We start from the raw sequence: 27,471 nt of genomic DNA, 5'->3' as shown, positions 1-27,471 counted from the left end.
AAAACAACCATTCACACACACACACTTACACCTAAGGAGAATTTAGAGAAGCCAATTAACCTAACAGTCATGTTTTTGGACTGTGGGAGGAAGCCGGAGTACCCGGAGAGAACCCACGCATGCACAGGGAGAACATGCAAACTCCATGTAGAAAGATTCCGGGCCGGGAATCAAACCTGGAACCTTCTTGCTGCAAGGCGGCAGTGCTACCCACTCCACCACTGAGCAGCAAAAGAAAGACAAATGTTAAAAAAAATCTGATTTTATTACAAACTGTAGTTCTACTTTCCACCAGTAGATGGCGACATGTTCACGAGGCTTCATGAACTGTGGGGATTGTTGAAGCAATTTGGCCAAATGGTTCAATGCCTCATAAGGCCTCATTTTACAATCACTAATTCAAGGTTATACTAATTATAACTGGCTGACATACATGCACCAGTAGGTTCATTCAAATAAAAATATAATTACAGATTTTAGATATATATATTTTTTTAGTTCAGTAAAAAATAAAATTAAATAATGAGGTAAAAATAAATTCATTTTTCTATTTTCGTTTCCTGTGATAATTCAACATCCAATATGACCTGGTGATTTCTTTTTTGGCGCTGTGGCCTGTTCACGATGTTGAGTTCGTGGACCTACGGAGGCTCTTGAGGCTCGCTCATTGGTCCCGCACACCTTCAGCAAATTAGGACTAATTAGCTTCTAGCAGATTTCATTAAAACATGGCTCTCTACTTCAGCCCGGGGTCGTTATTGTGACATTTCTTTTAGGCTGTCTGTCCACATCATGGCGTTTTCCCTGGTGAGTTAAAAAAACGGAACTGAAGCAGGTTTCAAATAAATGTATATGCTAAAGTTTCTATGCTAAATAAACATGCTAAAGTTACTAGCTTTGATTTGCCGCCATATTAATTCATGGCGACGGCAATAAATTAACTAAAGACACTTCAGGTTGAGCCTTATTTCTTGTTTTTGAAAAGTTATTAGTGTTTAGCACTGATTCGGGGGTATTTTATTGGCTCTATGTTGCTTGTTCCGTCAGAGAAACGATGCCCGCCGCCCTGAGAGCCCAGACATGGACTCTCCGGCCCTCTCCACCTGCAGCAACGCTGACATCTTCCGGAGGATGAACAACATGCTGGGCAATGCGCTGGACTTCACCGGTGTGTGCACCACACCCAACAGCACCAAACACAAAGACTGTGGTAAAGTCCCCCCCTACTCAAAAACTGCTTTAGTTTTATACTTTTTATTGTTTAGAGTCTAGATGTATTTTTTCTTGTGCAGAAACGAACGAAAAATTATTTTTTTCTTGGACAAATGTTTTTTTTTTTTTTTTTTTTTTTTTTTTTTATATTAAGCTATTAGCATTAACATGAAAAATACTCAGACAAGGGTGTAACTTTGTGATGAAAGTTGGTGGGGACACTAAGGGTGGTTATTATTCATTACATTTTTATTATATTTTCCAAAAAATGAGCTCAAACATGTATTTATTGAATGTTTTCCTATTGTTGAGAACACAAGAGAATCATAATACACTGATATTTATATTTATAGATGTTGGAGAGATGCCCTTTCTGATTCAGATGCCAAAATCGATATATCATGCATCCCTAGAAGTACAATTTCAATTCCATCCTCCAGAAAAATATGGATATGCTTCATTTTAAATATAGCATAGCATTTTTTTTTCTTGTAAACTTTGTGGTAAACTTGGAGATATTTTATTGCATGTGGCATATCTCAGGAAATCTGTTTCACCTTAAAATCTGCAGCTCTCCCCACTTCTCTCTGTCTAAAAAGATCAATTAACCTTTTTACTAATATAATGATGCCAGAGACAAAGTTTGCAGATGTGTAGAAGCTCTGCAGTCTGATTCTGTCTGTACAATAAAGTGTTAATTTTAACCTGTAACTGAGTCATGGTCATCTGAGAAGCTGAGCTTTTTTAACTAGTAAAGAAGAACAAACTATATATTCTCAAGCTTCTTGCGTTATAATAGTAACTTGTATAAATGTACAATCTGTTGCCATATCTAGCTAAAAAAGCTTTGTATGTCAGATATTTCAGTGGTATGATCTTAAGTTTTTTAACCAACTCGTCTCCTAACTCTTAAACATCGAAGGAGTTGCTGGTTGATGTTCACGGAGTGTTGCTGTGTGTTTCTCCAACCATGTAGCTTCTCTGCAGTGAAATGCGAACGCAAAGCAGATGCTTCAAAGCGACAGTTCTGACGATGTTGCACCATGATGAGGGACATGGGAGCAGCGCACAAGGGGGGGGGAAAGCAGACTGAAAACGGATGGCTGCACCCAACCTCTGTTACCTTTGGCTGAAGTAAATGAGCAGAAAGGGGGGGGTGGAGATTATTGGTTTGGACATGTCCACACTAGTCCTTCAGATAAATTAATTGATTAAACCAATGAAAGGAAGGTTTAGCATAGTGGATATATTATTTACCCAATGGAAGGATGATATTAATGGTTTCAGGAACGGGCAAGTCCTCGGGTGCTTTTTCACGGTGAAAAGGAGTTAATTTTATCATTATCTAAAGATGACTAAAGCAGTTTTGTCATCATAACGAGATGATTGGTGTGCATTAAAACTGATTACGTCCTTCAATATGACAAAAGCAGGAGAGGATTTAGAAGTCATGGAAGCCTATATGTAATTCTGTAAATAATCCCATGTTTAATTTTTGGTAATGAGACAATGTTTTTTGATTTGCCTCACACGCGTACCGCAACTGCACAACTACGGACACTGCAGGCATGGATGAACTGGGAATTCAGGGATGTTGGCCAGCCACACTCGTTATTCATACAGTCCAAAAAATTTAAAGTTAAAAAAACAAACCACTGGACTTTGTTTTCCCAAGTTTGAAGACGTTTCACATCCCATCCAGGAAGCTTTTTCAATTCAAAATGTCTGAATTGGCATCGAGTTACAGGCTTTTATGGAGTAGCCCAACAAAGCCTTCTAATGGCTTAGAAAACGTGCACATTGAAACTGGAAAACCAGCTCCACCCTGTAATAACGACCTAACAACTCCCATTATTAAGGGGTGGAGCTTGTTTCCATTCTTCATGTGCATGAACTGCGGAGCTGAGTCTGATGTGGTTTTTAGTCATGTGAGCAGGTAGACTGCATCAGAGCGTCGGGCCGAACATAAATCGTGAGCTGTGAGCAGTAGCTGTGTGCAGCGACTGGGAAAATTGCACAGTGTACACCCAGCTTAAGTGGCCTCCTTTTACTCCCCTGCTCTCCTAAAGACTTATAAGTGTACAGTTAACATGTTGGTTGCCAGTGCGTTCAATTAGGATTTGCAAACACTTGACTTGCCTGTCCAAAAGGATGTGGTAACTTCTCCATTGCTTCTTGAAATCTTTTTGCTTCAAGTTGACACAAACTTTCCAAAGCTGAGCTTGATCTTCACTTTTACTGGCTTCTTAAAAAAGGTAATATTTTATTGTCTCATTGAAAACGTTTAAGCTTTGACCTTTAAATTTGATAACCTTCCAACTACTAAAACAAAAGCAATTGTATATGGATTCAAATTTATTTTCTGAACACTTTCGAATGTAGAATAGCGCCAAACTTAATTATTTTTATTTCATGAGGAGTTGCCTAATTTTTTTTTTTCCCCCAAAGGTTGTTGCTGCCAATACAAAATATAGGATGCATGCATTTTGTAAAAATGTATCCCAATGATTATATTTGATAGTTGCTTACAATTGACTAACAGAAGTTTAAAAGGAAGAATTTAGAATCCGTCATTTGTAACTGAGCACAAACCTAAATTCAGGGATTGCTGTCGAGTCATTGAGTCGACAGCAATCAGCTGGTGTTCATTAGATGGAAAACTTTGGACCAAACTATGATCTGGTTGAATTGTCTCTGTAGCTAAAGTGCCTTGAGATGACGGGTGTTGTGAATTTGTGCTATATAAACTGAATTGAACTATAAACATCAAATGAAAAACTGAATTAAGTTTCACTTTGTCACTTCTAGTGTAAAAACAGATGACGTTGCCAACAGCTGATTCATGCTGAATCACTGATCTGCAGCACTGCAGCAGTATTTTCTCCTCCCATGGAGAAGTATGTGCCAAGCAAGAAGTTTATTGTGGTTCATATTTTATAAACTTAAAAACAGTGTCTGCGCTCAATGCATTGTTACTCTGGTTTTCTAAAGCTTAGAGGGTTGCATGTGTTTTTTTTTTTTTTTTAAGTACCTTATGTGAGTAAATTAGGTTGTGGTGCAAATGGAGCTAAATTCCTTTTATTGGCTCCAGGCCCGTGCATCTGAGCCCTCTTGCTGAATCAGGGGGAGCAACGGGCAGCTGGATGCTTTCCAGTAGTGGGGAGGGAGGGGAGGAGCTGGCAGCGCATGTCTGCACCATCCTGAACATCTGATCAGTCAGCTGCTTCTGATGCAACCAGCCTTTCCATAGCTTTTACTTTTTTCTTTTGCCTCTTATGAGGAAAACTCATTAAACTGATAGAAGGAAGAGAGGGAAAAATCCCTGGGCATCTAGAACGTTTGGTACTTCGGTTCTAAAGTTTGCTGAGTCACTCACTCAGCGCTGCCTCCCTCCCCTCCTGCCTCTGACTAGAACAAGTAAGCGGCAGCAGCGACGGCACTGGCAGCTGTTGCCTTGCCTCCTCCAAGGCGAGTACTTCAATCTACAAACCAATAGCTGTGACTGGGATTTCTAATTACACAGTTGTTAAGCAGGGAAGGTGGAGGAGGGTGAAGCTGATGTCATTAGAAGGGGTGTGCGAGTGCATCAACAGCCATGTCACATGCTGCTAGTGATGCGGATGGAGATGCATGGCATGCACAGAGGCAGCAAGTTAGCTCTGCCACTATCCAGGGTAGGGGAGGCGTGATAAGGGAAGTTTGTTTTTAGTTTCTCTTCTTGATCTGTCCTTTTTTCCTTTCCTTTTTGAAGCAGACTGACCTTTCCGCTAAGGCTTCTTTCTTCTTCTCTTGTTTGCTAACTGGATCTCCGATCTAAAGAGTCGGAGCTGGCTGCTGTGGGCAGCAGGAGGATGCTTTTTCCCAATTGTGGCAGCATACCCAGCTCCCAGGACATCCCCATATCCCGGGGCTCTTCGGATGTCTCAGACCTCGGCCTTGGACTGCAGTCGCTCCGGCTGTCCAGCTGGGATAGACCGTGGAGCAGCCAGGAGGCGGACTCTCATTCTCCATCAGCCCAGGTTCAGAGCAGCTCTAACTCCAGTAAGTGCCCGATGTTTTCCGCAGATTTGGTTTCCTCAAACTTGATGCACATTTTTTTTATTTTGTGCACAGTAATACTTGTCATGGTTCTGTGTGAGGCAGCAAGCTGGGGCATTGCTAAGGATGATGAGGCAGTTTTGCTTTGCTGCGTCTGTAGCAAGCATATTTTCAAACAAGCCCATCAAGCTGTTTTCATTTTGATCACCTCAGTGATGTTAATATATATATATTGAACTTGATTACCTGTTAGCCATACTTAAAATGTGGTGTTTGGATATTTAGTGGACTCTCAAAGTTCTAAGGGTGGATGTTAATGAACGATAAACACCTCTGAGGTAATGATTATCTTTACTTTCATAGCTTCAAGAGCCGGATGTTGAATCAGAGCTGCTTGACCCATTAGAGAGGTCAAACTGGGCCTGTAACGATGAATGGTACCTACAGCTCGGTCTCCTTGGTAACAAGCCATAAAATCAGCTCTGGCCAACTGTGGCACAGGAGCAGTCTCATTTAACTGGTCTGCTGTTGGAAGAAATCTGGCATTTACATTTTTAGCTTTTCTATTTCAGAAATGGACTTGGAAACAAATTGTGAAGTTTTCAGTGTTTAGAACAAAGTGGCTACGATGACGATCTGTAGGTTTATTAGTGCTTTTTAAATGTAGTTCTTAAGTATCTGCTGTTCTAAATCAAAATGGAACTTTGAATTCAGCACACCTGCCTTTTTAATTCATTTGCAAAATACATTAAGGGAGGAAAGATGCAACTTTTGGAAACGACTGCAGCTTGCTTGCTGACGAATCAATACTGCTCTGTAGAGTCAGCATGCATGTCCCATTTTCTTCAGATTGCACTGCTTGCAAATAAATATCTACACACTAGCTTTCTTGGTAACGCTGTAAATGTTTCCTCTACCAGTGCTGGGCATGTTGAACAATCCTTTCAGTAGCATCCTCGGGAAGCCTCCAGGCTATCTGCCCCAAGAGTCCCTGAGCATGACTGCTGACTTTCTGGAGAAGTTCCCGGGAATGGCCCGCATGGCAAACCGACTGGACTCCAGCTCCTTTTTGGACTCTCGCTCCAGCAGTCCCCAAGACTCTGAGACCAGTGGGTTTAGCTCTGGATCAGATCACCTCTGTGACATGCTGGTAAGACCTGGGATTTTTTCGACAGAGTTAAATTTGTTGCTTAAATTTGCTCAAAGGGGTGAAAAAGATTTGATCAGAAAGCGATTTATAGAACAAATGCACAAACAGGATTTAAGGTTTGAAGGAAGCAATTTCCTATATTGTTTTCATGCTGCTGATATTTTCATTTTGGACCTTACGCTTTGTTTTAATGTTGAAGCTTCCTCTTTAAATCTCACCTTCAGTAGTAGAATGAGTGTTCCTGAAAAATATTTTCATGAAGGATTTGGGTTGAAAGACAGACTTGTGTCAATGCTGCAGTTACCTCATTATCTTCCATATTTCATCATTTGAATAAATGAGTCCCTGAGCTTAAACCTTAATGTTCTCAGCAGGAAGGTTGTCCTTCCTTTTTAAACAGCAGAGGTTTGACTTCAGTCTTTGACATATTGGCAGAATAATTGCTGCCAAAGCACAACCAGAATTGCTGACTGCACTCAGGGGACCTCTTCTTTGGAGATTCTTTGGGGGAGGAAATAAGCTTAGCGGTAATTTGACTTTATATAAGAGGTGCGCAATTCCAGCTCCTGAGGGCCGGTATCTTGCATCTTTTTGAGCTGCCTTTAGTTCAACACACCTGAATCAAATAATTAGATGATTGAGAGGACTCTGAAGGAACTGACTACATGGTGAGGAGGTATCTCAGTCATTTGATTTAGGTGTTGGACCAAGGATGAATCTAAAAGTTACAGGGTACCAGCCCCCAGGAACTGGAATGTCCACCCCTGCTTTAAATGAGTCGGAGCCAAGTTTGCATGATGTATAATGGCTTAAATAGTTATAAACTTCAACTGTCAAAGCTTTATAAATTGTTCAGGTTTATAACTGATCCCCTCTGAAATGAAAATCAGTCTAGGTGAAGAAATGAGGTCGGTGCAAAAAAAAATGCTTAAGCTGTCACAATACTTAAGAAATTGATTTTCCTATCATTTTAAAGCTTACAACAAAGCTGTTGAATTAAACTGGATGGCTGTAATTTAGGAAGCCGTTTTCTCACACATCTAAGATGTTAATCTGCCAAATTGATCGATGGCAGTCGTCTAATCTTGATCCGATCGTCTGTAAATGTTCTGGATGTCCTTCTCTGCAGTCAACTTTGCGAATTTCTCCTCCACTGCCTTATGTGACGTCCAACAAGCAGAAGGACCTGCTGCGGCTGGGCTCAAGACTGGAACCCCAGGACACGAGCTCTCCTCTCACTCCACCGCCCAGTGCCAGCCCCTCCTCTTCAACAATTTCCCGCCGCTGGCGCACCGGCTCCCCATGGCCAGGCTCAGACGTACTGGACCAGTCAGATGACACGTTCAGCATCGAGAGGGAGGCCCGTCTGCACCGGCAGGCTGCAGGTTTTTATCACTGCCCTGTGTGCTTTAAATATTCAATCAGACCTTGTTGCATAGCCATATTTCTTTGCACATCAGCTGTGAATGAGGCCACGTTCACCTGGAGTGGTCAGCTGCCTCCCAGAAACAACAAGGATCCCATTTACTCCTGTAAGGTCTTTCTTGGTGGCGTGCCATGGGACATCACTGAAGGTTTGTCTTTACTTGAAAGTTAACCCTTATATTTGCCTATATTTTTCTAAAATTTCCATATTCTGTTGGGGTAACGGCTGCAGTAGGATTGTTAATCTTTGAACAGTTTACAGTAGCCTAACAGAGCTATAGTTGTACTAACATTAAACTAGATGAGCAGTCTGAGTGCCAATTTAATGTGTTCATAATTCACCTAAAACATCTTATTTGCAGGGGCAATTATTATATATAAAGTTTTTATGTACATGATCATTTCGATATTGAGGTGAAACCGGATGTAAATGAGATATTTTGTTCCGCCTCGCACAGTAAAGCATTTTCTCCTTAATGCCGTCTTGCTTTCAGCTGGCCTGATCACCACCTTCAGTGGTTATGGCCCTCTGACTGTGGAGTGGCCAGGTAAGGATGGAAAGCACCCTCGCTGCCCTCCTAAAGGTAATGTGGCTAAAGGTAATGACAGACTGGTAGGCTCATTTTAATTCCTTCTCCTGGTCTTAAGGTGGACACAGGTGGTGAGCGCACTGCATGCTAGTCGGTTTGCTGGTTGGTCTTAAGCCGGGCATACACTGTGCGATATTTTCAATCGTTACGTGCAGTTACAGCTCAAACTGTATGACGAAATGGTTTGGTTTAAAAGTTCACAGCTCACGATGAATATTCTCACACTTTGCGACCCGATGCTATGATACGATCTACCTGCTCACACTGTAGGTCTTAAAAACTGGGTCGGACTGAGCACCGAGAGATGGCGCTGGTTGGACTCTTCTATATGGAAGAGGAACTCCCTTGTTTGACATGCACAGTGCTCGAGGTTCTGGTAAATCAGCTCCTAGCTCTGCTTCAACAGCAGGATTTGTCCACGAACACCTCACGACACCCAACTGAATTTGAAACGTGTTTGATTTTTCTTCAGATTCCTGATCAGGAGGGGGTCGTGAGAGGATGATTGCCCCTCATTGCCCCCTGTAAACTACACTACGTACAATCAGGCTGAAACTCGGCCTGAACGAAAAATTCTGGAGAATCTGCCTGAAAAGGGCAAAATCGTACAGTGTATGCCCGGCTTTAGACACACCTACATGGGTGGTGAGCTGAGTAGGATTCTCATGAAGTTAATCCAGTTGATAAAACCACTTCAGATTATCACAATGGATGGTTATAAAATTGTACCCTTAGCTTTAAATTCTAAGGACTGTTTAAAGGGGCAAAAACGATGGGAGCTCTTTCTGTTTTCTGCTTGGTTTTTTTTTTTTTTTTTTTTTTTCCTAATAAGAATGAGCACAGCTTTTTATTTAACTCTGGATTACAAAATGGGTAGTAAATTTAACTTAACTTTTGTTAAAGTGGTGCTACTAAATACAACCCTTCCTTAAAATTGATTTAGTCATTTATTCACCCCATTCACTGTGGAAGACTCAATAATTGATAAAACAAAATATTCAGTTTGACTTCAGCTAAAAAAATGAAATACTTGAAATGTTTTTTTTACTTTTACCTCTTGTTTTTAATGACTTTGTCTTGCCAATTATCTCTCCTATAAAAGCATAATGCTTTATAAGATGGTGTTTTACCATTTTGCCTATGAATACAGTTTGATTTCTATTCAAGGAACCTTTCTTCCAAATGTTTAAGAAAAGTCTGGCATTGGTCTTATTGTCGTATTGACAGTAATGATAAATCCTTAACATTACTCATCTTTAGAAGACTTTTGTCACCAAGGTTCCTGTTGATGTTGGACAATTTATTGCATCTGCAGGATAAATGCAATTTTGGAAAAAATGCAATTTTCAAATCTGAAAGGGTGTAGTTTTTTCTTTAGCCCTTTAGTTGGCAGTAATCTTGGTCTTATTGTCCCAGCTAGTACATGTGAACTAGAAGTAAACCCTATTCCATCTTACAGTAAAGGAATAAATGTGCTTTTGTTCAAAGCTGATTAACTTGAGGGCATGAAAATGAAAATCCAGCTAAAAATGTATCTCCTAGTGATCCTTTGTGGCATTGATGATGCAGCTTAATTTTAAGAAAAAATAGAATTTTTGCCCCTTTTTTTTAATATTTTTTTTTGTTCAAGATTATGTATCCAATTTTTGTGAAACTTTTTCAGTTAACGTCTAATTTGCTCATTTAGTTTTTGGCCTGCTAAAACCCTGTACACCAGTGGTTCCTAATACCCTTTGTCTTATGCTAATTACAGGAACTATCTTTGTATAGATTTGGCAAAAAAAATTGACTCGGATGGAAGAAATTGGTAATTGTTCGGAAGTGGAAATCTATCCAGTTTAGATGCCAAAGAAGCTACAGCAAATCTAAAATGTTCTAACACTGTTGGGGGGGGTGAACCCAGAGTTTCAGACGTGCAACACTGTTTTAAAAATTCATGACCAAAATGCTTGAAACTAATAGATCAGAAGAAGCGTAGGATCAAAGTGCATCAAATAACATGTTTAATTAAAAAAAAAGTCTGTTTTGTAAAATGGACAACCGTTTCCTTTTTAAAAAGATATAAATCCCCAATTTAGTCAACTAATGCTGCTTTGTCTTCTAGGATACGTTTACCTGGTATTTGAAAACGAGAAGTCTGTGAGGGCTCTGCTGCAGGCCTGCTCCAAGGATCCCTTCCACCCAGAGGACAACCGGGAGTACTACTTCAAGATGTCCAGCCGCAGAATGCGATGCAAAGATGTGAGTAGAGGCACAGCAAGTCATTCTGCTACTTTGGATTGTCGCAGTCTGAGTTAATCCCACTCTTTAAAGAAAAAGGAAGCTTTAACTATTGGCTCTAGCTGGTTGCACCAAAGCTGAATGTTTTATGCAAAGCCCTAATTGAAGAAACCATGCAGATTTTAAGCCTAGTTTGCTCTGGTTTGATGTGTTTGTACAGAAGGTAAATCATGTTTTCCTCGATCTTGACAGGCCTGATGCAACACTTCGAACTTTCTTCCACAGAAGCGCATTTATTAAACCGCTTTAAAGCCTGAATTTTGCTCAGAATCATTAATTGCTCTGCTGTTCAAGAAAGATCGTTTTGACATCTTTCTCACCCAGAGGAAGCCTTAGATCTGGTGGTTTATCAATGTTTAAATGCATGATCCTCTGTAAAGATAATTTAAGTTAAATGTTTTCCTCTGAGTGGGCGCTAAGCTTCTACAGCAGCGAGGCCCTATAATTAAACATCCTGGTGATGAAAAGGATGTATTCATGATTGAAAACTTCTTACCAAATGCTGCATCCAAAGCAATGCTTTATAATTGTGCACACTAGCGTGTCATGGACTAAATATCATCTTCATATTAATAAGTGTAAAGCCCTGATACTTGACTGAGCAGTCAAGTTTTGGAAAAACTGCTAACCTTGGAGGTGGCTGGATTTGGCCCCTCTGCTGAATTAAAGTAATAAACCTTTCATTTGAAAGCTGTTTTGGATTGCCCAAATATATGAAATTTAAAAACTGAAGGCGTTCGTAATTGATTAACTTTAATATTAATAAACATATTCTCAAATTTATTTACAATAGATTGTTCTACTGTGGAATAATGTAGGCATGGGAAAACAAGATTACAACATTACTACCCCCTTTAAAGTACCTCACTCTTAAAACATGTGAAATTGAGCTGCAGGTTATTAAAAAATCCCCTTTTCCATCTGAAGATAAATGGCTAAGATGGCATCAATGTTTATAACACAATTACACTACTAGAAAGCAGATTTATGGATGACTGGTCAGGTCTAATGTTGGCGAGGTCTTCTGTACAATGCTTTTCTAAAATAAGCACGTCTCATTTAGATATAATCCATATTTTACTCTTGACTAATGTTTGATTAAATAAAAGATAAAATCTTGCTTATTGAGAACATGACCATAACTGAAGGCCTCATATGCTGGTCCTCAATTTATTCCAGAAGAATGAAGAAAAATGGCTTTTTATCATTTGGGGGAGCGGGGCAGCCCATCAAAATCTGTAAAACGACAATCAACATGCGCAGTTTTCTGAAGAACACAGCCTTGTTTGTGGAGATCAAAACGCCAAAGTTTACAAAAAGGTACGTTTACCAAAATCCCTAACATAAAGTGAACAAATTTTTGGTGAAATATCGGTAAATTAAACTTTTTGCAAAAGCAGTTGGGAAACATTTCAGAGTGAGACCAGCTTAAAGCCTAAAAGTGAATAAAAGAGTTCTTGCTGCACTGATTCTAGTTAGCATGTTTTTTTCAGTTCCTCCTAAAGGAGATGTCCAGTCGGCAAGGAATAATCAATAGGTCATTATTTATACCTAAAACTAATACGTTCATGGTGATTTAATTAATTTATTGTTAATGATCTGAGAGTGGTCATTTTTGCACAAATATAGTAACACCTCACTCCTGACATCTTCCAGCAGTGACGGTGCGGTAAGCCTAGCGCCATTCTCCCGCTTTACAAGCAAAATCAATGGGAACTACTAGACACATCTGCAATCAACAATTATTGAAGATTTCCAGAGGACTTCACCATTGAAATTCACCAGAGCTATAGTTAAACTGACAATGCCCACGTGCATGGCAGTTGTATGTTGGAATACATCAGGTAGAAGGGGGAAAAAAAGAAGAAAAATGTATTTCACCTTTCCGATTCATGATCCTTCACGGACTGGTTCGTCTTTGCATTGCCAACTTGAAGAGGGAGAATTTGCCATCAAACTTCTGGCCAGAGAAAAAACTCGTAATATGTAGCCAACATTTGGAAGAAGAATGTTTTCAAGATGACTGGAATAAAAGCGCGTTGTGACAAACACCAAATACAGCACTTGAGACTTGATCAACAGCCGATACTGCATCGCACAAACCAGAAGGTGGCAGTAGTGTTCTTTGACAAACATGGATGCCTCCAGTAAAGCACATTCAAATGAAAATGTATCTTAATAAAAACAATGCTTATCATTTATTGACCAGTATGTACTTTCAGAAGTTTGAATTCTAAATATGACCAGTCTCTTCCTCTAAATGTGCACAACTGGGCGTGCAGGTGGGGCAGCGGTTAGTGCGCACGACCCATGTACGGAGGCCTTAGTCGTCGACACAGTCGACCAGGGTTCGAATCCCGCCTGTGGTCCTTTGCAACATGTCTCTCCCCCACTCTCATTTCTCCTTTCCTGTCAGCCTACTGTCAGAAAAACGAGCCTCTGTTGCCGTTATAAACAAGACAAAAAGTTCTTCTAGAAATAAAACTAGCAGTTTTTCTGTAAGGGCAGAAAACATTCTAAAAGATTTAATAAGTTGCAGTGAAGCATTGGGTCTTTAAAAGCTGTGTAGTTTGTCATTCGGTAGTACAAGCAGCATTAGATGGGATGTTTGAATTGTGAAAATACATCAAACTTCTGGTAGAGATCGATAGTGTCTTTAATGTTTATTCCTAATGGTAATTCTAGTGGCTGAGGCTTGTTAAAACAATGGATCGGATATAAATGGTTGAAAAGAGGCAGGAAAGCAGGAGTAATCGCTTGCATTTTTCAGCAGTGGCATCACAAACAATATTCCTGAGATCATAAAGTCACAGTTGTCATGTTATAGTGGCAAATAAGTCTTTCCTGTGCAGTCCCCTTAAAGGACTCTTTGCTGTTTGCTCTGGAATGAGTGTCACAACTTAAACTTAAGGAGGAGGCCATCTTGACTCCTGTCTCTTCTGCTTCAGGTACAAGTGATTCCCTGGGTGATCTCTGACAGTAACTATGTGCGCTGTCCTGCCCAGCGCCTGGACCCCAGTAAAACTGTGTTTGTCGGTGCTCTGCATGGCATGCTGAACGCTGAGGCGCTGGCCAGCATCATGAACGACTTGTTCGGAGGGGTCATGTATGCTGGCATCGACACGGACAAGCACAAGTACCCCATAGGTAACAGAGTGGGAAATCATCTTTCACTGTTTGTCAGCATGTGAGCTGTTAGCTTTGAACTTCTTGGATCTGCTTCTTGCAGGCTCTGGACGTGTCACCTTCAACAACCAGCGCAGTTATCTGAAGGCCGTGTACGCAGCGTTTGTGGAGATCAAAACGCCAAAGTTTACAAAAAAGGTATGTTAACCAAAATCCTGAATGAAGTGAACAATTTTTAGGTGAAGAATTGGTGAAGTAAACTTTTTGCAAAAGCAGTTAAGTGTAGAGTCTTTGTTTAGGTTCAGATTGACCCCTACCTGGAAGACTCCATGTGTCAAGTTTGCCTTCGTCAGCCTGGACCTTTCTTCTGCAGAGATCAGGTCAGTGAAACCAGCCAGCAGCACTTTCTAGATGGAAGTGATGTGGCCTTTTTAGGGAGGCTTCTCCAACCAGATGTCCTGATTCAAATTGAAATGTCCCGATTTGACTGGTCAAAATATTAAATGGCTGCTTTCCCTTAAATGGAAATGGCAGGGGGGTTTTTTCCCTTAAATTTGTCCATTTACAGTCCTTGGGATCGGACTGTAAATGGTTTTTTGTGTTCCTGCCTCAAGTCCTGGATGCTGCCGTCATTCAAACCGAAGCTCATTGACCTTTCCTGGATTCCCATCACCACTTTCTGCCTAGTATCAAATAAACTAAGTAGATCATAGTTGTAGGAGAGTCCTTATATTTTAAGGTAGTAGAATCCCAGATTAGCTGATCTCAGAGGTTAGTTCTGAGGTCAGGCTAGAGACTGAAGTCTAACTTGATCCAGGTCCCACTTAGTCCTCAAAATCTATCATTGTTTTAACACTAATCGTTAAAATCTTATTTTACAGTGTTTTTCCTTCATGCTGCCTGACCAATAGCACAGTTCTCACAAACAACAAAACTTGCAGCCCAACAACATTGAGAAACGAGCAGCAGCAGCAGAATATTCGTTCTTTTTTGCAGCTGTTGTAGCGATAAAGCCGCCTTTTTTTTTTTTTTACTTGGGATGAAAGTTTAATAGAATTATGTGGTGTGAAAGTAGCATTGGTCTATTTTAGATTTGTAGCATTTGGCCAATATTGGCCACAGGCAAACATAAAACCAGCTGTGAGTCAACATCTGAACTAAAGATGAAAACTAATCAGATTGTCTTAAACCAGGAGTCTCAAACTCAGATCCTTGATGGCTGTTGGCTTTTAGATATGCCACTCTACTTAAAAGCCTGAATCAAATGGCTAAACTACTGTTAAGAGGTGCTCATCCCGGAGGAATGTGTTGAAGCAGAGACTAATCTAAAAGTTGCAGTGAAGCAGTCCTCAGATTAAAGGTAATGTGGAGGATTTTTTTTTAAAAATGCACATGTGAGAGCAATTTCTGCTCGTGCACGCCCTGTTTAAAATGTGCTGTTCTCATGGCTCATACAAGCTTACTGTCCACCTAGTACAGCAGGGACTAAATGGTGGTCTTTATAACAAACTGACTGTTCGGACAGATCACTGCTTTTTGTTCTCTGTTGGTCACGAAACTCCTCCTACTACTTAGTCCCTGCGCCATCTTTATTAGTCACCGCCATCGAGTAACAACTGTCTGTGGCGACAGCAAATCTCATAGTACTTTGCGAGGAGAGCTTTCAGTTTCCCAAATAGTTAAAGTATCAGCTCAGCAATAAACACATTTTGACCTTAAAAATACTTCGCATCGATTGCGGTTCAATCGATGCGAAGTATTGCATAGTAATGACTTTTTTTTTGTGCGTACATGAATTGGACAAATGCAGCTCAGTACATGCATCTTGTCCCCAGGCCTGCTTCAAGTACTACTGTCGCTCCTGCTGGCACTGGCAGCACTCCATGGACATCTTGAGCAACCACCGGCCCCTCATGCGCAACCAGAAGAACAGAGATTCCAGCTAAACCAGCGGTCCTGGCACTCTGTGGAGCTGGAGGAAGAGCACCCCTCTGTGGGGTGCAGCTGCCTGCCGAGGAGAGCACGTGTGCTGGATGTCCTTCAGTAGGAGGGCACCACGACACGCCACCAGGGGATATCACTGTAGGAAACGTTCACTTTTGCACTTGCTACATTTTTGCTGTTCACAGTGGCACTATGCACAGCGACCTTGTTAGGAGTAGACAAGGGGCCCTTCACACTTAAAGCATTTTCTCACACTTGTGGCCACACATGATGATAGAGAGTCAGCCTAAAGTTTAGAAGTGAATGAAAATGCCTCCTTTTTTTTTTTTTTCCCTTTGTTTACATGTATTGCATAGTGAAGAGCAATCACGCAAGTCTCATTGCCATTCACTGGCAAATGCCATACAGTGCCTTTAAATTTTTATTTTTCCCCACTCCTCCCTCCCCTTAGCCCAGTTGGCGTCTGTTTTCCTGTGCAAGCCAACCAGTGTTTCTTACTTTTTGGGAGTTGAATGTTGGGCTTCATTTAACCAGTCGCATTTCAGACATTTTTACGCAGTTTTTTACTAGTTTGTAAACAGATGGTTTTAAGTCATGACATGGAAAATTTTTGAACAATTCTACCAGGTTGCTGTTTAAGGGGAAAACACCCCTTTTAGTTTTTTTTTTTCTCATACATTTTCAGTTTTTTTTTTTTTTTTTATTTGCCCTCCCAAATTTCAGCTGAATGGGCACAAAATGTTGGATGACTAACTTGCTTTGTTGACCCGGTTATTCAATGTATTTCGGTATTACTGGATACGTCTCAACATGTGAGCCATCACTTTTAGAACCTTTGATGGATCCAGTTGCGACTGGAGTGATTTAATTGTAAGTTTCTTTTTTTTTTTTGCACTTTTTAATTTCCACGTGTGGAGAGGTGGCAGTGGTTTTTAATCACTTTTGTACATCAGCAGGGGACATGCCTTATGGTTGAACAGCTGCTTGTTTTCCTGTTGAATGTAAGAACTTCCACTAAGGTGCAAGCTTGGAGGTGGCTCTGTCCAGAGCTTGAGTAGACCCCCCCCCCCCCCTTAAATAAATTGTTCCTTTCTTATTCCATTTTGCCTTCCTGTTCCAGTTGGACAAAGATGCAGAAGCCGTGTGCCAAAGACCATGTGTCTTTACTTTATCCATAAGGTTTGTCACGCTGAGCTTGTCCTTTAGCCCAGCTGCTTTTTAGAGTTTTGAAAGTCTACCTCATTGTGGTCTGCCAAGTTTGCTGCTACTTAACAGTTGTGGAGTATGTTCAGATGGGGCACAATAAAGGTGTTTAAGCATTGCTCATTGTCTGTGTTTTGATTTGTTTTTTGTTTTTTTTTGTTTTAAAAAAGGTGTTTGCACCAGTTTAATTGACACTAGAGGTCCACCACAGTAACATTGCTGTCAGAGGCTGGTATTTGGTTTGAAGTAAAACTATCTTGAATGGATACTCGAAATGAAAAAAGAATAGACGGGTCCTCATCAAAAACAAAGATTTTTTTACTTTACAAAAGATCAATTTAAGCCCTTCCAAATGAAGTGACATTTAAATCCCATATCAAAGAGGTTTCTAGAATTTCCTTTAATCTGCAGAATATTGCAGTAATTAGAAATATCCTGTCCAGGGTGATGCTGAGAAACTAGTCCATGCATTTGTTACTTCAAGGCTGGATTATTGTAATTCTTTACTATCAAGTCGACAAACTGTAGTTAAAAGCTTTCAGCTGATGTAAAATGCTGCAGCCAGAGTTCTGATGAAATTAAAGGGATCATATTGCTCCTATCCTCCCATTCATTTTCTTCCTGTTAAATCCAGAATGGAATTTTTAAATTTCTCTTCGCATATAAAGCCTTAAATGGCCAAGCTCCATCTTGTATCCAAGATCTGATCTGTTGTTTTTTTTTTTCCTAATAGAGAACTTTGCTCTCAATCTGCAGGTTTACTAGTGGTTCCTAGAATTTCTAAAAGTAGAATGGGAGGCAGATCTTTTAGTTATCAGGCTCCTCTCCTGTGAAACCAACTATCAGTTTTAGTCTGTGAGGCAGACACCCTGTCTACTTTAAAGACTAGGCTTAAAACTTTCATTTTTGATAAAGCTTATAGTTAGAAGGGCTCAGGATAACCTGAGCTATCTTTATAGTTGTGCTGTTATAGGCTTAGACTGCTGGAGGACATAGGGACCCCTATTTCGTCATTCTGCTTCATTCTATCTCTATTCTCCCACTCTGCAGAATCTGTTAGTTCAATCTCTAACATTATGCTCTCTCTGCTTTTTCTCATAGTAGCTTCATCTGGTCTGTTCCTTTTTGGCTGTGGCTCCATCCTGGAGAGAAATATCAGCTGCTGCCATCAACACCTTTGTTTATAGATGTTCAAGATCGGCCTGTTTTCCAGTGTTGTCCTGTTTCTGACCGTGACTGGCTGGATGTGCTCTCTTCATCCTGTGACATGGGAGCTGGCTCATCTGCCTGCCTGGCTGTGTGTTTCCTGGACGGGGCCGCCTTTTACAGTTGCTTTTTGTATCACTGCTTCTGTTTCCTTAAACCCCAGTCAGTCTCGGCAGATGGCCGCTCACACTGAGCCTGGTTCTGCTGGAGGTTTCTTCCTGATAAAGGAGTTTTTCCTCTCACTGTCGCTACAAGCATGCTTAGTGTGAGGGATTGCCTTGGAGTCAAGAGTCAATGTAATAAACTGGTTTTCCTTGGATAGAAAACTGAATCAATTTGACTGTATGATCTAGTGAACTGTAAACTCCTGTGAGATGATGTGTTCTGAATTGGTGCTATAGAAATAAACTGAATTGAATTCCATTGACCTTAAATGTCTTTAATACTAAAATGTTTCAAGTTTGTGCGTCTATAAAAACTACTCCATTAAGCTAAGGAATCCTAAAACCTAACACTTGTCAAAGTTAACCATTTTTCAGTAACTTGGATATAAATGCCATTTTACAAAAACAAGACAAAATCATGAGGTCCAATACGGTCTGCATGGTCCACCTGTGTAACTGCCTCATAGAGGCAAGCCAAGTTTATTTGTATAGCACAATTCAAAGTGCTTTACATTAATTGGATAATGTAATGGAAGGAAAAAACTGTTGGACCTTAAACTAATAACAGTCCAACTTCAGTTAAAGGGAGCTCTAAACAAATGGGTTTTTAACTTTGACTTAAAATAACTTTTAGAAAAGAGTTTATTCCATATAAGTGGAGTATAGGAACTAAATGCTGCTTCTCCAGGTTTGGTTCTAGTTCTGGGTGGGCTGGAGCTAGAAGACCTGAGTGGTCTGGGAGGTTGATTCACTGACAACAGATCTGTTATGTATTGAGGTGCTGATTTATAGACTAACAGGATTTTATAGTCTATTCTCTGAGCTACAGAGCGCCAGTGGATGAGCTGCAGCTGTCTGGACTTTTCACGCAAACCTATGAAGACACTGTTGCAGTGATCAGTTCTACTAAAGCAAAAGTGTAAGAATGAGCTTTCATAGATCCTGCTTGGACATTAGTCCTTTAATTATTCTTCAGCTGATTAAAGATTGATTTTAGTATTTGCCTTTAGGTGCCTCTGAAGTTTTAAGTCCATCGCACCAAGATTTCAGCCATAATCCACTCAGAGCTACAGCAGCTAGAAGCCACTAACTCTAGATCTCTCCTTTGGTCTGAAGATGTTTTTATTCTGTTGTAGAAAATGATGGTACATCCACATATTGATCTGTTCTAAGCATCTAACCAACACGATGGTTTTATAGGAGGTAAAGCTGTGTGTATCTGCATAGTTATGCAAACTGGTCTGATTGCTATAATCTGAGATAAAAGGAGCAGGTAGATGTTGAATAGGAGGAACACTGAATGTGATGTTTCTGGTCTCTGATTTAAAGTTCCCTAAAATAACATAGGTGGGATTTAAACCAGCCCAGTGCTGTACCAGAATGGTTGACCCGGTTTTTCCAGACACACTAAAATAGTGATCAACCGTATCAAATGTTGCAGAGGTTCTTCCAGAGTCTGAGATGTTATTGAAGGCCTTATAGGGCAGTCTCTGTACTGTGGTTGGCATAGAAACCTGACTGGAAGATATCAAAATAGCTGGTCATTGATAAGAAGGCATTTTACTGTTAAGACCCAACTTTTTCAGTGATCAGAAGCGTGGCTGCAAACAGCCACTGATTTACTGAATTAACATGAGGGACCCATAATCTTCATCCTCATCTGCTACCAGATTTCCCCTAAATAGATACATTGATCCGCTATAATTCAGAGATTAATCCTGTAATATTTTCATGCTCACAACAGTCTGTGGCAAGCTGTTTTGATATGTACTAGTTTTTTCAAAAAAAAAAAAATGTTCTTTGAACATTTCAAACAAAATTACATTCTCTACATCTAGAATAAATATTCTGAAAGTCTGTAAATTATTTCAGATCTCCATATTACTAATATTACTGGTCAGCATTTGTATTATTTTAACTTAAAAAAAATTTATTCCAGATATAAATACATTTACAGTCAAACTGATAAATGTCAGAAAGGCCAATTAAAATCTAACATTTCTAGATGTATAAAACTTAATTCTCACTAGTATAATTTAGTTTTTTACTTTCTAAAATTCAGTTTCTGCTACAGAAAGTTAATTTAGAAAATATATTTACAGGTTAGGTCTAGGAGTTTGATTTTGATGATGAAGAAATTTATTTTAGTGATCTACAAATGAAACAATTGAGAGGAGAGTGCTTTTAATAAATGTAAAAATGGCCTACCATAGCACACTTCATATAAACCTATGCATTAACTCGAGCAATCTTCAACATCCTCCTTCCTTTTTTAAACACATTTTAAATTTTTTTTTTTTTTGCATTTCTGCAATAAAATGCAGTGGGGTGAAATAGGCCCTTCCTGTTATCATGGTGACTCGTCTGGCTTTTCATACTTGTTGCCCTGGTGTTCAACTCTGAGTGGACCTAGTTAAAATTTATTGAATTAATAGCAGCAGTTGTGAAATCAATCACTCAGAGTTCCCAACTTTAGGCTGGATCAATTTAGGGTTGTGGATTTTAATCCAAATTAGTTAAACCTGCTTCATGAAATGGACCCCAGATAGTCAAAAGATTTAATTCAATTCAGTTTATTTCTATAGCGTCATTTCGAGGCACAGTTCCCCAGTTCATCCAATCAAATTGATTCAAAGTTTTCTATCTAAGGAAAACCAGTTGATTGCATCGACTCATTGACTCGAAACCAATCCCTCACACTAAGCATGCTTGTAGCGACAGTGGAGAGGAAAAACTCCCTTTATACAGGAAGAAACCTCCAGCAGAACCAGGCTCAGTGTGAGCGGCCATCTGGGGTTCAAGGAGACGGAAGCAGAGATACAAAAGGCAGCTGTGGACCACAATAAAGCTGCACCTTCAGAGTGGCCTTTTATCGTGGGCAGTCTGAGGCACACTTGTGCAGTAATCATGGTGTCTATTCAGCATCTTAATATGGCACACCTTTGCGGTGAGATGGAATGACTGATCTCTATTTATTCACTGGATTGCTGATATCCCGCTGGTAGAACGGGGTTGAAGTGAAGCCACTGGCCGCCATATTGGTACACCCTAGACCAGTCGTGATATAAACAATAGTAGCCTACAGCATCGAACAACGATGATGTTCTAATTTTCAGAGGGACTTAAGACTTTTAAAATAAAGATAAATTCATCCGTTTGACAGACACTGTTTCATAGGATCAGTAGATTACTTTAACTTGTAATAAAAAAAATTAGCCATGAGTTATATGCACATCACATTGCATAGTCAGTAGTGTATAAATCATGTAATATGACTAACCAAATTTCCTTCACTACAGCTGATAAAATGTAAACATAAGACTGGTATGATTTACAGATTCCAAAATTCTTTTTTTTTTTTTTTTAAAGCCCCATTTTATATTTATTATTCAGCGGTCTAATGGTGGTGGGGAGAAGCTTTTCTGGAATCTGTTGGACCTGCAGTAACATTTACCATGATGGTTTGCTAGAACAGGTAGAGATTAGGGCTGAAACAATAATCTGATTAATCGATTATTGAAATAATCAAATAAATTAGTGATCGATCAATCGTTAACTGGAGTATAGAGACTCTAAATCAAGCCTTCAGCTGACAGAGCGACCGATAGGGCAGTAATTATTTAGATTGTTGCCCTTCACATATTGACTTATTGGGCCGTTTTTTTCATGAAGGAAACGCAGTTTTTTAAATGAAAGAAAAAAAATCATATTGATTTGATACAACTGAATGAGCTTAATTGATTAAGCAGATTATTAGTATTTATCTTATTCAATGCCTTCAATGCCAATTCACAGCAATATTTGACAAATCTATAATTCATAAAAATATTTTAGAAATGTGGTCAAATTAGGTTATTCTTGTTACATAAATTGTTATTTAAGGACCAAGACTGCTGAACCATTGAGCCTTTGGAAATGATTTTGTCAGTACCCAGAGTCCCCCACTAGTCACATGAGGTTAAATGGTCATCAGTTTGGGATCTCATGAGCGAAAAGTCAGTATTAAACCTGAAAAAAAAATGTCTTTATGCACAAAGGGCCAGTTAACACAGGGGTCCTTATGGGTTAAAGGTAAAATGCTGGCATCCTCAAAGTCGGTCCTCAAGGGCCGCTGTCCTGCAGGTTTTAGAGTTTTCCTGCTCCAGCAGAGCTGATTTTAATTGATAGATGATTAACAGGCTTTTGCTGAACCACAATCATTATAATCAGCTGTGCTAAAGCAGGGAAACCTCTAAAACCTGCAGGACAGCGGCCCTCGGGGACCAACTTTGGGGATGCCTGGTATAAAGGAAGATTTTTGCAAAAAAAAAAAAAACAAAAAAACAAAAAAAAAAAAAACACCCTCTATTCTAAGAAAAAAAAGAAAATGCACATGCAGAACCCTGTACCTGCTCCCGAGAGGGAACGCCTAATTAACGCGTGAAGGAGCCTATTTCGCCTGTATAAATGTTGCTGTTTGCATCGCTCAGACAAACTTACTTTTGAAAAGAGGATTTGCAATTTTTCCCCTAGGTCAGTCTCACCCCAGGTAAGTGAAAATGGGGATGAGCACGTAGGACAGCCTTACATAAACATGTGCACAGGAAAGATTGACAATTAGGTGGACTACTTATTTTTATGATCCACCTGTAAAGAGAACATCCTCCACTATAGCTTAACCTACAGGCCCTGCCAATGAAGATATCATTTTCTGCAATGTTCCTACATAAAAAGAAAACCAACATCGTACCAGACCTTACCCACTATTACTCACTCCCTGGATTTGAGGCCTTTACCTGTTTCTTAAAGTTAACCTATTGATTAATCTGCTGATTATTGTATCATTTAAGGGATATCCCTGTAATAAAACCAAGAATCCACTTTTAATTACATCTCTTTATTCAGATATTGCCATTTTACAGTCCTCGTGGCGTTTTAAAGTTCATTCCAACGGGTGGCTGAGTGACCTGAAGCTTAGACAGGCTGCCCAAATCCTAGAGAGAAAATAATAGGAACATAGTTGATTTGTTGTTGAGTTGTTTTAAATATATTTGTATGATCAGCACTCGTCTCCTTTAGCTGAGTTTCACATGAAAGTAACATTTGCGATATTCTGAGTGGTGAAGTTTTCGATTAAAGGCTTACCAGCATCTTGAGCATTTCTTTAGTATCTGGATCCACCTCAATGATCTCCTGGTCCAGAGCTGAAATCTACATGATGAGAAGAAACAGATTTTGTGTTGAAGCATCACAGGAGAAGGCAGAGTAACTTCTGAAATGAGTGATCGGCTCGGCAGAGAAAAAAGTTAGCCTAGGTGAAGAGGCCCTCTCAGCCGAGAACCACAGATTCAAAGATCTTACAGTAAAACACTAGACTGTAAATTCAACACAAAGCAGGAGCAGGAAGAGAAGGACAGACCTCAGGGACGTAGTTGTCCCTCCTCTCCCTCTCCTCCTCCTGCAGCTTGATGGAGATTCCTCTGACAGGGCCGCGCTGGATGCGCTTCATCAAGTGCGTCACATACCTGAGACACAAAGCAAAACAGGATCAGTAAAATGCTCCAGACTTTCAATAAATAAGCCGAATGTCACAGTTTAGAACCTCACCATGACTTAAGTTTAAATGTTTGCTCCAATCCTTGTTCCATGTAAAAAGAGAACTTGAGTTATTACGAATTTGCCAATTTTAACCCAGCTGTAGATTTTAGAACAGCCCCATGATGGGAGTGGGTGTTAAAGCCCCTCTCACACCTTGACGGTTTAGCCAGTGTTTGCCTGTAGTACCAAAGATCTGGCTAAACCGCTGGTATACATTGGCTAAGTTATGGGTACGCCAACATACGCCGAGTAGGTCGAGAAATTTCGAGCATGCTCAAAATATGCCAGCATATGCTGATACATGGGCCATAAGTTACAGGTAAGTTATCTGATTGTTGACGTCCAGCTTATCCAAAACCTGAGTAACTTCTCCTCCAGACTTCATCCACATCATAGGGTGAGCGAGAAGGTGAGTGTGATGGATCCTCCCTGTGTTCACGCCCACAGCTAACAAACTTCCTAACAGACATGAGGCTTAATCTGCTGCCACTGTAAACCTTCTTTCTTTCTTTTAATTTTAATTTATTCTGGGGTTTTTGGGTGCAGCCAAGTGCCTGAGGGGAGCAGCTTTAACTGTTGTTTCATAATCGCTATGAAATTATGCTTGTGCATCAATTCATGGGTATTACAGTGCCGTGTGTTATGCATAAGTAAGGCTATCGTTGGACTTAAGTTCTGGACTCATTCTGAATACGTTATGTATACGCCCAAAATATTTTTTTATATATTTTTTTTATTTTAAATCGAAGTTCAGAGTATGCCAGCATTTTAGGAGATTTTGGGACCCATGTATGCTCAGTGAGAACATGCAAACTCCATGCAGACCCCGGGATGGGAATCGAACCCAGAAGCTTCTTGCTGCAAGGCAGCAGTACCCACTGCAGCAATGAGCAGCACAACTCACTTTAAAGCAAATAACAGGTTTGTGAATAACTCAGGTTTGCATTCTAATTAAGCCATAATAATAATAATGATAATAAAACTGACAAAAATATATCCCTCTGGGAAATCTTTTATTTAAACCAAATTACTAAAATAAATGAAAATTTGAAAAAGATTTTAATTCTTCCTAGATCCAGTTTTAACACAATAAAAAAAATTTCCATTAGTCTGAAAGAAATAATTTCTGGTCCCTGAGGTCAGTTTTAAATTTGAGGTGTTGCAACCTGAAGTTTAAAAGCTTGTAAAATATAAACCTAAACTTCTCACCATTCAGAGTTTATGCTCGTTCAGAACCAACACAGCGAGCAGCGTTCAAGTAGCAAAACACGAAACATTACTCTGCTGCTTCCACACTGATAATATTTACAAACCACATAAAACAAAAACTGCTCTCTCTACATACCCAGCTACTTTGTTGCGCAGAGGCTTGGTGGGGATGATGGCGATCTCCTCACACACCCGCTTGTTGGTGTGGAAGTCATTGCCCAGTCGGGTGTAGTATTTCTCAATGATGACTCTGGCGGCCTTCTTCACGGTTTTGGTTCTGACTCGCCCCTAAGGAGAAAATTCAAAATGGCTAGTACACATAAATACTTGTTTTGGTAGCTAGATATGAGAAAGTAAACCCATGATATAAACCTACTACACAGAAAGGGATATTTGACAACTTTAGATTTCTTTTCTGCAATGTTTGATCCCATCTTTCTCCAGTACTCCAGCTTGTTTATGGGGTTCAAATCAGGCTTGCTTATGTGTATTTTCTATTAGTGTTGCACTGATACCAGTATCAGGCAGGGCCCCGATCAGCACTAAAATGGTCGTATCTGTATCGGTGAGTACCAACAAATAGGGCACTGATACCATTTTGAGAGTCAACCTTTCAATGTAGCCAATAAAAATTTCTACTAGATTCACTTTGTATTAGTATTTTTCCTGCTTCCCAAAGGAAGGCAGCAGCTTGACAAAGCCATGATGGCAATTATTTTTACATCCAAGTAGTATGCAGTTCTTCATATATATGCGCACACACATCAATTTCAACAGATGGTATCATATCTGCCAATACTGCACAGGTATCGGTATCGGGTCCCAAAAATGGCATCAGTGCAACACTATTTTCTATGAGTTTTTTCTTCCACTAAACTTTTTAATATTATGTTTAGAACTTTAACACACTTCATAAGAAATAACCTTTTGCAGCTTCCACAGGATTTCAATCACCTTCTATTAATTCAGTAGTCTTCCAAAAATCTATAAGAAATGTTTGCACTTGGGGAAAAAACATATATACACATATATTGAATTACACATTTGACTAAAAAGAAAGTCAAAGGTGTTATTCATTTTCTCCTTTGCAAAATACTTTTTTATATTATTGTGCTTTTAGCTTTAAATAGGCAGCCCTGGTTAGGTTTTTTAACTTTTTTAAGTTTGAATAAAGTAGACATTTATGCAATCTTCAAACTCACAAAAAAAAAAGAACCATAAAAGAGAAATGACAAACATTTACAGCATGTCTGTTATTTTTGTTTTAAAGAGGGCAAATCCAAGTTGAAAAATCAAGGCAACATTTAACGAGGAACAAATAAACTAGGTGTTTATTAAATAAATTAGTAGATATGCACTATAAATTATACCAGGTTAACTTGTGTACATGGACGTGATAAAAAAAAAATCACATTACTGAACTCAACATACGACTTTATCTTCGTATGTTTTTAATAAAATGTTGAAATTGAAATACTATTATTCGCAAAAAAATGGGGTTTCTTAGTATCCGAATAGAAGTATTTTATAGACTAATAAAATACTTTTATTATTCCTTCAGTTTGCCAATGATTGGAGTAAATGTATAATAGTTTATTTATCGGTTTTCCTTTGTCAAAGTTAGCTCATTTAAATCGTCCGGTGGTCTTTGGAACTTTAAAATACAGAGAGGGGGTTTAAAGTCCTCGGTGAGGGCACAGGGGGAAAGGATTGATAAGGATTGTCAGCGAAGCTGAAACCATAAGCTTTGTGTCGTACCCACCATGTTTGCCCGGACCAGCGGAAAAGAAACACCGCGGCGTCATACCGGATGTTTATAGTGGAAGACAGCGACAGGCGCGACGGTGCTGAGACCATTACCGCCACCTGGTGGCGGGAAGACATAACTACACAGATAATTCAGCAGACTATAAATATCAATCCAGATGTCCTCTGATAAAAAAAAAAAAAACTCATGACCATGTCGATTGTGTTTCTTTTTACATGTTTATTAATGTATTTAAACTTTAAATGGAAAATTTTCAGCGTTTAAGCCACATAAAAGCAAGTTCTTGCAGTGTGTGCAACCATTTAGTTAGTAGATTTTGTTCCCCTTCTGTTCCAGATTTTGCAATCCGAGCATTGCGACATAAGATCTGAATACTAATTATTACACAGAAAAAACTAGGAAAAAATCTTTACAGATAACATTTTCAGAGCTATTTGTATTAGAATTTCAAGCTACTAGACAGACACTAAAATCAAATTCCCAAGAAATGATCACTGAAGGAGCACAGCGGTGTGTACAGTAAACTATATTCTAATTAGGGGCGGATTTAGGAAATTTGGGGCCCTCTGAATTGAGAAA

At 39.6% G+C, this 27,471-nt stretch overlaps 2 protein-coding genes across 2 annotated transcripts; one reads left to right on the top strand and one right to left on the bottom strand.

Moving 5' to 3' along the window:
- The first annotated feature begins 676 nt into the window (after positions 1–676).
- Positions 677–17,077, top strand: LOC119786453 (cytoplasmic polyadenylation element-binding protein 1-like). The gene is made up of 12 exons (XM_038289809.1): positions 677–807; positions 1,048–1,210; positions 5,032–5,253; positions 6,171–6,400; positions 7,530–7,785; positions 7,861–7,974; positions 8,320–8,424; positions 10,520–10,656; positions 13,644–13,842; positions 13,925–14,019; positions 14,121–14,201; positions 15,657–17,077. The coding sequence occupies exons 1-12, from the start codon at positions 793–795 to the stop codon at positions 15,765–15,767; spliced, it is 1,728 nt and encodes a 575-aa protein (XP_038145737.1). The 5' UTR covers positions 677–792; the 3' UTR covers positions 15,768–17,077.
- Positions 17,078–23,198: 6,121 nt separating this feature from the next.
- LOC119786446 (40S ribosomal protein S17-like) lies at positions 23,199–26,966 on the bottom strand. Its single transcript, XM_038289791.1, has 5 exons — positions 26,887–26,966; positions 25,261–25,412; positions 23,737–23,842; positions 23,463–23,528; positions 23,199–23,311 (listed from the first exon to the last, which is right to left on the bottom strand). The coding sequence occupies exons 1-5, from the start codon at positions 26,887–26,889 to the stop codon at positions 23,234–23,236; spliced, it is 405 nt and encodes a 134-aa protein (XP_038145719.1). The 5' UTR covers positions 26,890–26,966; the 3' UTR covers positions 23,199–23,233.
- Positions 26,967–27,471: the final 505 nt, after the last annotated feature.

This window comes from Cyprinodon tularosa, unplaced genomic scaffold (assembly GCF_016077235.1).
Source record: "Cyprinodon tularosa strain WSP-4 unplaced genomic scaffold, ASM1607723v1 ctg272, whole genome shotgun sequence".
Taxonomy (NCBI): Eukaryota; Metazoa; Chordata; class Actinopteri; order Cyprinodontiformes; family Cyprinodontidae; genus Cyprinodon; species Cyprinodon tularosa.
This window is presented reverse-complemented; position numbering and strand designations above follow the sequence as displayed.